This window comes from Tursiops truncatus, chromosome X (assembly GCF_011762595.2).
Source record: "Tursiops truncatus isolate mTurTru1 chromosome X, mTurTru1.mat.Y, whole genome shotgun sequence".
Taxonomy (NCBI): Eukaryota; Metazoa; Chordata; class Mammalia; order Artiodactyla; family Delphinidae; genus Tursiops; species Tursiops truncatus.
Window position 1 is genome coordinate 63,291,384 of NC_047055.1, and position 12,527 is coordinate 63,303,910.

The 12,527-nt window shown below is 35.8% G+C and overlaps 1 protein-coding gene across 19 annotated transcripts in view; it reads left to right on the top strand.

Annotated features, from left to right (window-relative positions):
* Nucleotides 1-12,527, top strand: part of LOC101320609 (charged multivesicular body protein 1B2-like) — a 76,364-nt gene that overhangs the window by 19,683 nt on the left and 44,154 nt on the right. For all 19 annotated transcript variants that reach the window (XR_012329307.1, XR_012329308.1, XM_073799376.1 and 16 more), the window contains 4 exons: nt 3,095-3,238; nt 3,625-3,693; nt 3,780-3,887; nt 7,125-7,168. Coding sequence is in view for 17 of the 19 variants with exons in the window: in XM_073799376.1 (XP_073655477.1) it covers nt 3,095-3,238; nt 3,625-3,693; nt 3,780-3,887; nt 7,125-7,168 (365 nt within the window). In the remaining 2 variants the exon portion in view is untranslated. The remainder of the gene's footprint in view (nt 1-3,094; nt 3,239-3,624; nt 3,694-3,779; nt 3,888-7,124; nt 7,169-12,527) is intronic.

Here is a 12,527-nt window from a genome sequence, read left to right on the forward strand (position 1 = left end):
TGTCCATACTGCTCAAAGCAATCTACAAATTCAGTTCAATCCCTATGAAGATGCCAATGGCAGTTTTCATAGAAATAGAACAAACAGTCCTAAAATTTATATGGAACCACAAAAGACTCTGAATATCCAAGGCCATCTTGAGAAAGAACAAGGCTCAAACATCATGCTTCCTGATTTCAAACTATATTACCAAGCTGTGGTAAATGAGACAGCATGATATTGACATAAAAACAGACACGTAGATCAATGAAACAGAATAGAGAAATCAGAAATAAACACACATTTATGGTAATTTATTTGCAACAAAGGACCCAAGAATATACAATGGGGAAAGGACAGTCTCTTCAGTAAATAGTGTTGGGAAAGCTGGACAGCCACATGCAAAAGAATAAAACTGGACCACTGTCTTACAACATATACAGCAGTTATCTCAAAATGGATTAAAGACTTGAACTTTAAACGTGAAGTCATAAAACTCTAGAAGAAAACGTAGATGGTAAACTCCTTGATACTGGTCTTGGCAGTGATTTTTTGGAATCGACACCAAAAGCAGAGGCAACAAAAGCAAAATTAAAGACGTGGGACTTCATCCAACAAAAAAGCTTCTGCGCAGCAAAGGAAGCCATGAAAAAATTTAAAAGGCAACTTACTGAGTGGGAGAAAATATTTGAAAACCATACAGCTGATAAGGCGTTTATATCTGAAATATGTAAAGAATTTATACAAGTCAAAAGCAAAATACCAAACAATCTGATTTAAAAATGTGTAGAGGATCTGAATATACATTTTTCATAAAAAGACATACCAATTTGCCAACAGGTACATGAAAATGTTCTCAATATCACGCATCATCAGGGAAATGCAAATCAAAACACAATAAGACATCACTTCACACCTGTTAGAATGACTGTCATCAAAAAGACAAAAAGTGGCTTCCCTGGTGGCGCAGTGGTTGAGAGTCCGCCTGCCAATGCAGGGGACACGGGTTCATGCCCCGGTCCAGGAAGATCCTACATGCCGCAGAGCAGCTAGGCCTGTGAGCCATGGCTGCTGGGCCTGCACGTCTGGAGCCTGTGCTCTGCAACGTGAGAGGCCACAACAGTGAGAGGCCTGCGTACCCCCCCCACACACACACAAAAGACAAAAAGCAAAAAGTGTTGGAGAGGTTGTGGAGCAAAGGGAACCCTTGTGCACTATTGGTGGGAATATAAACTGGTGCAGCCACTATGGAAAACAGTATGGATGTTCCTTGAAAAGTGAAAATTACAACCTACCAAATGGTCCAGCAATTCCACTTCTGGGTATTTATCTGAAGGAAACAAAAACACTAACTCAGAAAGATATATACACCCCCATGTTCATTGCAGCATTATTTACAGTAGCCAAGACATGCGGGGCTTCCCTGGTGGTGCAGTGCTTAAGAATCCACTGGCCAATGCAGGGGGCATGGATTCAAGCCCTGGTCCAGGAAGGATCCCACATGCTACAGAGCAACTAGGCCAATGTGCCACAAGTACCGAGCCTGTGCTGTAGAGCCCATGAGCCACAACTACTGAGCACACATGCCACAACTGCTGAAGCCTGCGCGCCTAGAGCCCGTGCTCTGCAACAAGACAAGCCACCACAATGAGGAGCCCGCACACTGTGATGAAGACCCAATGCAGCCAAAAATAAATAAAATAAATTAATTTTTTAAGAAAGACATGAAAACAACCTAAGTGTCCATCAATGGATGAATGGAAAAAGAAAATTTGGAATATATATATATATATATATATATATATATATATATATATATATATATATAAAGTTGAATATTATTCACCCATAAACAAGGAAATCCTGCCATTTGCAACAACATGGATGGACCTTGAGCATATTATGCTAAGTGAAATAAGTCAGAGAGAGAAAGGCAGACGCCATGTGATCTAACTTATGTGGAATCTTAAAAAAAAAAACTCATGGATAAAGAGAATAGATTTGTGGTTGCCAGAGGAAGGAGGTGGGGGGTGGGTGTGTGTGAAATGGGTGAAGATGGCTGAAAGGTACAAACTATCAGTTATAAAATAAGTCCTGGGAATATAACGTACAGCGTGGTGACTACAGTTAATAATACTTTATTATATATTTGAAAGTTGCTAAGAGATCTTAAAAGTTCTCATCACAAGAAAAAAAATTGTAGCTATATGTAGTTATGGATGTTAACTAGGGAAAAAAACTTGGAAAGTGTTTGAGGTTGCATATACTAATGTATTTATCACATTGGTGTTTATATTATTGAAGAATTGGAAACAAACTAAATACCCAGCAAACAGGGATCTTAACTGATCCATGTGCTCTAATTTCAGTCACTTATGTACCCTATCGATTTTGCTATACTGGGGTACCATCTGAGCTATTTAACATTTTTCTTTAAATTGACTTTTAACTTCATACCTTGCCATAGCTATTACAGTATAGCAGAAAGCATGGATCTGTGCTAGTCATATCCATTTCAGATATACATTTAAATAAATGCATGATTAAAATGAAGATACTTATGTCTGTGTAACATCTAAAATAATTTTATGTACTATCAGTAGTGTTTTTACCACACACGAGGAAAGCCCTGATTAATGGTACATCCATACAACACAGCCTTTTTTTTTTTTAAACACAGTGTTTAGAGTGATGATGTAGTTATATATTTATTGACTTAAAAAATTTTTAATTAGGTGAGAAAACAGTATGCTCTGATGTACAGTACTCTTGTAATTTATATTGTAATATTTCAATAAATAGGTTTACATACTTGGAATACTTTATACTGAAATATTAATAGTGGTAATGGCTGAGTGATTATGGGAAAAATTTTAAACTTTATATTCTAATTTCTTAAAATGTTAATGAGTATATATCTTTTAGTCATAAATAAAAAATTAAAGGACTATAAATTCTCCTTTTATTTCCTAAAAATACTAATTGTAAAAGCTCTTAAATATTAAAAATATGTTAGTTGGGCATTGTTTTCCTCTTTCTAAAATATCTACTTTTGCTCCCTATATTTAATTTTGGTGTTTGTCTTCACTGTTTACTTTTGCTGTGTTTAAAACAGGCCATTCAGAAAGGCAATACAGAAGCTGCAAGACATGCTGAAAATGCAATCCGCCAGAAGAACCAAACAATTAATTTCTTGAGAATGAGTGCTAGGGTTGATGCTGTGGCAGCCAGAGTTCAAACTGCAGTTACAATGGGCAAGGTAAGCCTTAATATCTGTAAATAATAGGAACTCTTGATTTAAGTTATTGGAGGTATTAAGAATTGTCAGAAATCTAAATCTACTGCAAAGTGTTACAAAGGTACTCGCCTTCCTGGGCAGGAGAAAGATAGTCAAAATGCTTACTGAGGAAACCGATTTTGGCAGTGGCTTTTCAGCTAAGGTCTAATTAGTTGTCTTCCAATGAATAGTCAAAGATAAAAGATAGTCGATGCCTAAACCAGAAATACATAGTGTACTTTTACTGTTAAGGAAACGGTAGATAAATTTTATAAGGTGATCTACAAGTAATATAAGAAACTACATAAATTTTGAGGTTGTTTATATTATAGGATTCTCAGTCTTTTCTTTTTTTATACTCCCAATAGGTAACCAAGTCCATGGCAAATGTAGTTAAGTCTATGGATGCTACATTGAGGAGTATGAACCTTGAAAAGGTAAAAAAGATAAATAAATATATTGATGTTCAGATAATATCTTTTCAGAGTAAGTTTTTTTCTTATGACCATATTTCTTTTTGCAGATTTCTGCCCTGATGGACAAATTTGAACAGCAGTTTGAAACACTGGATGTTCAAACGCAACAAATGGAAGACACAATGAGTAGTACTACAACCCTAACAACACCACAAGTAAGAATAGTTTCTCTACTTACACTAACTTTTAAAAATTACCCAACTTCAAAATATAATGGCTTTGTGAACCTAAATCATCTCTAGAATGTGAAGTAAACATGGTGTATCCCCAAAATGCAAGTAGGAAGTTATGCTCTGACCCTGGATTCCTAAGGACATGTTAGAAGATGACATTTCCTATCTTGTTTTGAAGTTCTAAGAATTATTATAGGTCACATGTCTAGAGAGTATGGAACTTGGTTCTGCCCTGCTGCCAGTGGTCCTTATTGATAAAAGCATTGAACTAGGGACTCACTGAGGCCAGTGGGTATTAGGTAATATCCTAACCCCAGTTAAGTCATCTCATTGCAGATAGTCTGCTTCCTGCCTACTCTTTAGGTATGTTATTAGGCACAGATCACAGATGAACAAATAGTAAATTACAAGATGAATTATTTTTCAGAAAACTAGGATGTTTTCTAGGATGTTGTTGCATCTGCAACTTAGAGATGTGCTACAGAGAAAATTAAATTTGAAACTAGTTTGGATGTCATGTGAGCCAGAAATAAAGATTTTGTGAAACTTGAATATTAAAATAGAAGATTTATATCATTACCAATCTTCTTTTTGATCCCAGCACCTATCACATAGTTCATCAAATAAACAAAAAACTTGTTATCACTACATAAGATGATAATATGGATAATTTACAAAACAGGTTAGGAGAAAAATCAATAGCCATCCATCAGAATTTTACTGAAGGTGATGCCTTTCACTAAGAGGTAAATAATAAGAGAACAAGCTTATATTCATGTTTTAGAGTTAAGAAGAAAGTATTCAAGTATATGTCTTATAGAGAGCATATATTTAGTCATTACTTTTATACCTCCTCCAGAGCCTTGCTTCCCCAAAGTGTGGTGCAAAAATCAGGAACATCTGTATCATCTGGGAGCTTATTAGGAATGCAGAAATTCAGACCCTATCCACAGATATATTGAATTGGAATCATTTTAATAAGATTTACAGGTGATATTTATGCCCTGATTTTGAGAAGCACTGTCCTAGAGTTTCTGATTCTTATTCAGGCACCTTAGGTGGTTTCCAGGTGATTTTATGGTCAAGATTAGGAAAACACAAGGGGACTGGAAAAATGACTTGAAGTCAGGACACTTGGATTTCTAATCCCTACTCTGCCACTAATTAAGTTTGGGACCTTAAGATACTCACTACCTTGGGCCTCAGTATTCATAGCTGTAAAATGTAGGGTTGGATTTGATGATATCTAAATGCCTTTTAGCTCTGAAAAATCTTGAGATTCATTCACCTAACATTTGCTAAGCACCTTCTCCTGTTTCAGGTATTGTGCTAGGTGCTGGGGATATTCAAGTATATACAAAACATTTTTCATAAAGAGTCAACCAAAATTTACAACAGAAATGGGCATGCTTAGATGCCCAAATTCTCATACCTTGCTAATGAGTAATTAGAATTTAAATTAGCATATTCACTTTGGAAAAGCAATGCGGTAATATCTACAGTCCATTCTTAACATAGCAGCCAGAGCAATCCTGATAAAACAAGTCAGATCATGTCATTCTTCTGCTCAGAACCCTTCAGTGGCTCTGCATGTCTCTCAAAATAAAAGCCTAATTCTTTATGGTGGCCTATAGTGCCCTCTAGGATCTACCTCATCCTGCTTCTCTGACCTTATCTCCTATTATTGCTCATCACTGTACTAAGATATTGGCTTCCTTGTTATTTCTCAAACACACCATGTACATTTCTTCCTCAAAGCCATTCACTTGCAGGTTCCTCTGCCTGAATCTTCTTCATCTGTCTTGCACTCATCCTCATTGCCCACTCCCCCACCTCCTTCAGTTCTTTGTTCAAATGTCATTTTCTCAGTGAGGTCTTTTAAGATCATCCTACTTAGAAGTACACCAGTGGCACATCCACCGAGCGCTGTACTCCCTATCTACCATCCCTGCTTTATTTTTCTTCATTGTACATATCACCTTCTAATAAACCACATAATTTAAAAAGTTTTTATTTGCCCCTCCCTTTCATGTGCACACACTAGAATGTAAGCTTAATGAAGGCAGGGATATTTTTAATTATTTTTGTTTACTGATGTATCCCTAACGCTTAAAATGATATCTGGCATAAAGTAGGTGCTCAGTTAATATTTGTTGAATAAATCAGAGTATATGAAAATGCATGTGACCTATAACCTAGTACTTCTATTTTTAAATTTATACACAAAAGACCTACATGTGTATAAACATACTTCTACATAAGAATGTTCATTGCACTATTGTCTATAATCAGGAGAAATTAGGGGAAAATGTCTAAATGTCCAGAAATAAAATGGATAAATACAGTTGAGAGTATTTTATATTACAGTACTATACAGGAGTGAAAGTTAATGAACTAGAGCTCTAGATCTCAATATAATTAGATCTTATAAGGTTGAATTAAAAAAACAAGTTGCAGAATTGTATACTTAGTATAATGCCATTTAAGTAAATTTTAAAAACACAAATAATGGTATTTTAGATATGAAGTAAAAACAACACAATCTAAATGCACAGAAGTATTTGATCTATTATTTTCTGAACTTTTTTATATTTTGAAGGTGAATGAAAGACAAGAGAGACTAAGGCCCAACAACATTATTAGAGGTTTGCTTAAAATTTGGCACCTTGTGGTAGAGTTGTAACTATGTCTTAGAGCTCCTACCTGTATGTTCAAAATATTTTAAATAAGTTAAAAACAAGTTTTTTTTAATTAATTGGACTCTATTCCCTGAGAACTCCTGTACTGTTGTAAATATCTCAATACTTATATTTTATTCATCTCTAGATACTTTAAAAAGTAATCCTTAATATCAAATTTGCATCAACTAGCAGAAAGGACAGTTATGATTAATCTAAAATTTAAGTCTGTTACATTTTAAATACCAGCAAAGTTGGTTCGCTCCATTAGAGAGCTACATTACTCAGATTCAAATTATATGTGAATATCACTGTGAATATTTTTCACATAACCTCATAGTTTAAGGCTTTATAATTTAACATTATTCATAAATAAATCATTTTATGAGATAATTCAGCTCCCTCTGGTGGTAAAAATTTTTTTTAAAACTTTCTTTTAAAAACTGTAGATCAGTTCCCCCTTTTTAAAGCTAGGTCAGAAACAAAAACTACCCAAAAAGCAAATAACATTCAAATACAAATTCTCATTTTTTTATTCTAGAACCAGGTGGATATGCTGCTTCAAGAAATGGCAGATGAAGCTGGGTAAGAAATTATTGAGATGCTTTTGAAATAATCTTGATTTAATATCTACAAGTCCTACAATTATGTAATGTGGATAAAAATATCACCAATGGTCAGAGTTAGGTTTTTGACCCTAGAATTTAGTGCTTCAAGGACCTTTAGAACATCCAGCTCTTTGTCATGCTCATAAAAATATGACTTTGTTCCAATCATCTTAGTATTTTCTTAAAAATCTCTGGAGATAGATTTGGTTAGTGTGTGATAAGAAATGAAGGAAGGTGACTGAGGGAGGCAGGAGTGTTTAAAAAGTTTCCTCTGTACCGTCTGTGTTCAGCATATATCAAATGTTTAATTGTTTTTAATAGGATCTTCCAAAAGAATTCTACTATGATCAGGCCATTAAGTCTTTTTTTTTTTAATTTTCTTTTTAACATCTTTATTGGGGTATAATTGCTTTACAATGGTGTGTTAGTTTCTGCTTTATAACAAAGCGAATCAGTCATACATAAACATATGTTCCCATATGTCTTCCCTCTTCCGTCTCCCTCCCTCCCACCCTCCCTATCCCACCCCTCCAGGCTGTCACAACGCACCGAGCCAATATCCCTGTGCCATGCAGCTGCTTCCCACTAGCTATCTACCTTACTACGTTTGTTAGTGTGTATATGCCCATGACTCTCTCTCGCCCTGTCACAGCTCACCCTTCCCCCTCCCCATAACCTCAAGTCCGTTCTCTAGGAGGTCTGCGTCTTTATTCCAGCTTTACCCCTAGGTTCTTCATGACATCTTTTTTCTTAAATTCCATATATATGTGTTAGCATACGGTATTTGTCTTTTTCTTTCTGACTTACTTCACTCTGTATGACAGACTCTAGGTCTATCCACCTCATTACAAATAGCTCAATTTCGTTTCTTTTTATGGCTGAGTAATATTCCATTGTATATATGTGCCACATCTTCTTTATCCATTCATCCGATGATGGGCATTTAGGTTGTTTCCATCTCCGGGCTATTGTAAATAGAGCTACAATGAACATTTTGGTACATGACTCTTTTTGAATTTTGGTTTTCTCAGGGTATATGCCCAGTAGTGGAATTGCTGGGTCATATGGTAGTTCTATTTGTAGTTTTTTAAGGAACCTCCATACTGTTCTCCATAGTGGCTGAACCAATTCACATTCCCACCAGCAGTGCAAGAGTGTTCCCTTTTCTCCACACCCTCTCCAGCATTTATTGTTTCTAGATTTTTTGATGATGGCCATTCTGACTGGTGTGAGATGATATCTCATTGTAGTTTTGATTTGCATTTCTCTAATGATTAATGATGTTGAGCATTCTTTCATGTGTTTGTTGGCAGTCTGTATATCTTCTTTGGAGAAATGTCTGTTTAGGTCTTCTGCCCGTTTTTGGATTGGGTTGTTTGTTTTCTTGTTATTGAGTTGCATGAGCTGCTTGTAAATTTTGGAGATTAATCCTTTGTCGGTTGCTTCATTTGCAAATATTTTCTCCCATTCTGAGGGTTGTCTTTTGGTCTTGTTTATGGTTTCCTTTGCTGTGCAAAAGCGTTGAAGTTTCATTAGGTCCCATTTGTTTATTTTTGTTTTTATTTCCATTACTCTAGGAGGTGGGTCAGAAAGGATCTTGCTGTGATTTATGTCATAGAGTGTTCTGCCTATGTTTTCCTCTAAGAGTTTGATAGTTTCTGGCCTTACATTTAGGTCTTTAATCCATTTTGAGCTTATTTTTGTGTATGGTGTTAGGGAGTGATCTAATCTCATACTTCTACATGTACCTGTCCAGTTTTCCCAGCACCACTTATTGAAGAGGCTGTCCTTTCTCCACTGTACATTCCTGCCACCTTTATCAAAGATAAGGTGTCCATATGTGCATGGGTTTATCTCTGGGCTTTCTATCCTGTTCCATTGATCTATCTTTCTGTTTTTGTGCCAGTACCATACCGTCTTGATAACTGTAGCTTTGTAGTATAGTTTGAAGTCAGGGAGCCTGATTCCTCCAGTTCCTTCTTTCGTTCTCAAGATTGCTTTGGCTATTCGGGGTCTTTTGTGTTTCCATACAAATTGCAAAATTTTTTGTTCTAGTTCTGTGAAAAATGCCAGTGGTAGTTTGATAGGGATTGCATTGAATCTATAGATTGCTTTGGGTAGTAGAGTCATTTTCACAATGTTGATTCTTCCAATCCAAGAACATGGTATATCTCTCCATCTATTTGTATCATCTTTAATTTCTTTCATCAGTGTCTTATAATTTTCTGCATACAGGTCTTTTGTCTCCTTAGGTAGGTTTATTCCTAGATATTTTATTCTTTTTGTTGCAGTGGTAAATGGGAGTGTTTTCTTGATTTCACTTTCAGATTTCTCATCATTAGTATATAGGAATGCCAGAGATTTCTGTGCATTAATTTTGTATCCTGCCACTTTACCAAATTCATTGATTAGCTCTAGTAGTTTTCTGGTAGCATCTTTAGGGTTCTCTATGTATAGGATCATGTCATCTGCAAACAGTGACAGCTTTACTTCTTCTTTTCCGATTTGGATTCCTTTTATTTCCTTTTCTTCTCTGATGGCTGTGGCTAAAACTTCCAAAACTCTGTTGAATAAGAGTGGTGAGAGTGGGCAACCTTGTCTTGTTCCTGATCTTAGTGGAAATGCTTTCAGTTTTTCACCATTGAGGATGATGTTTGCTGTGGGCTTGTCATATATGGCCTTTATTATGTTGAGGAAAGTTCCCTCTATGCCTACTTTCTGCAGGGTTTTTATCATAAATGGGTGTTGAATTTTGTCAAAAGCTTTCTCTGCATCTAGTGAGATGATCATATGGTTTTTCTCCTTCAATTTGTTAATATGGTTTATCACATTGATAGATTTGCGTATATTGAAGAATCCTTGCATTCCTGGAATAAACCCCACTTGATCATGGTGTATGATCCTTTTAATGTGCTGTTGGATTCTGTTTGCTAGTATTCTGTTGAGGATTTTTGCATCTATGTTCATCAGTGATATTGGCCTGTAGTTTTCTTTCTTTGTGACATCCTTGTCTGGTTTTGGTATCAAGGTGATGGTGGCCTCGTAGAAGGAGTTTGGGAGTGGTCCTCCCTCTGCTATATTTTGGAAGAGTTTGAGAAGGATAGGTGTTAGCTCTTCTCTAAATGTTTGATAGAATTCGCCTGTGAAGCCATCTGGTCCTGGGCTTTTCTTTGTTGGAAGATTTTTAATCACAGTTTCAATTTCAGTGCTTGTGATTGGTCTGTTCATATTTTCTATTTCTTCCTGATTCAGTCTTGGCAGGTTGTGCATTTCTAAGAATTTGTCCATTTCTTCCAGATTGTCCATTTTACTGGCATAGAGTTGCTTGTAGTAATCTCTCATGATCTCTTTTATTTCTGCAGTGTCAGTTGTTACCTCTCCTTTTTCATTTCTAATTCTATTGATTTGAGTCTTCTCCCTTTTTTTCTTGATGAGTCTGGCTAGTGGTTTATCTATTTTGTTTATCTTCTCAAAGAACCAGTTTTTAGTTTTATTGATCTTTGCTATTGTTTCCTTCATTTCTTTTTCATTTATTTCTGATCTGATTTTTATGATTTCTTTCCTTCTGCTAGCTTTGGGGTTTTTTTGTTCTTCTTTCTCTAATTGCTTGAGGTGCAAGGTTAGGTTGTTTATTCGAGATGTTTCCTGCTTCTTAAGGTGGGCTTGTATTGCTATAAACTTCCCCGTTAGAACTGCTTTTGCTGCATCCCACAGGTTTTGGGTCGTTGTGTCTCCATTGTCATTTGTTTCTAGGTATTTTTTGATTTCCTCTTTGATTTCTTCAGTGATCACTTCATTATTAAGTAGTGTATTGTTTAGCCTCCATGTGTTTGTATTTTTTACAGATCTTTTCCTGTAATTGATATCTAGTCTCATGGCGTTGTGGTCAGAAAAGATACTTGATACAATTTAAATTTTCTTAAATTTACCAAGGCTTGATTTGTGACCTAAGATATGATCTATCCTGGAGAATGTTCCATGAGCACTTGAGAAAAATGTGTATTCTGTTGTTTTTGGATGGAGTGTCCTATAAATATCAATTAAGTCCATCTTGTTTAATGTATCATTTAAAGCTTGTGTTTCCTTATTTATTTTCATTTTGGATGATCTGTCCATGGGTGAAAGTGGGGTGTTTAAGTCCCCTACTATGAATGTGTTACTGTCGATTTCCCCTTTTATGGCTGTTAGTATTTGCCTTATGTATTGAGGTGCTCCTATGTTGGGTGCATAAATATTTACAATTGTTATATCTTCTTCTTGGATCGATCCCTTGATCATTATGTAGTGTCCTTCTTTGTCTCTTTTAATAGTCCTTATTTTAAAGTCTATTTTATCTGATATGAGAATTGCTACTCCAGCTTTCTTTTGGTTTCCATTTGCATGGAATATCTTTTTCCATCCCCTTACTTTCAGTCTGTATGTGTCTCTAGGTCTGAAGTGGGTCTTTTGTAGACAGGATATATAAGGGTCTTGTTTTTGTATCCATTCAGCTAATCTGTGTCTTTTGGTGGGAGCATTTAGTCCATTTACATTTAAGGTAATTATCGATATGTATGTTCCTATTCCCATTTTCTAAATTGTTTTGGGTTCGTTATTATAGGTCTTTTCCTTCTCTTGTGTTTCTTGCCTAGAGAAGATCCTTTAGCCTTTGTTGTAAAGCTGGTTTGGTGGTGCTGAACTCTCTCAGCTTTTGCTTGTCTGTAAAGGTTTTAATTTCTCCATCAACTCTGAATGAGATCCTTGCTGGGTAGAGTAGTCTTGGCTGCAGGTTTTTCTCCTTCATCACTTTCAGTATGTCCTGCCACTCCCTTCTGGCTTGTAGGGTTTCTGCTGAGAGATCAGCTGTTTACCTTATGGGGATTCCCTTATGTGTTATTTGTTGTTTTTCCCTTGCTGCTTTTAATATGCTTTCTTTGTATTTAATTTTTGACAGTTTGATTAATATGTGTCTTGGCGTATTTCTCCTTGGATTTATCCTGTATGGGAGACTCTGTGCTTCCTGGACTTGATTAACTATTTCCTTTCCCATATTAGGGAAGTTTTCAACTATAATCTCTTCAAATATTTTCTCAGTCCCTTTCTTTTTCTCTTCTTCTTCTGGAACCCCTATAATTCGAATGTTGGTGCGTTTAATGTTGTCCCAGAGGTCTCTGAGACTGTCCTCAGTTCTTTTCATTCTTTTTTCTTTATTCTGCTCTGCAGTAGTTATTTCCACTATTTTATCTTCCAGGTCACTTATCCGTTCTTCTGCCTCAGTTATTCTGCTATTGATCCCATCTAGAGTACTTTTAATTTCATTTATTGTGTTGTTCATCGTTGCTTGTTTCATCTTTAGT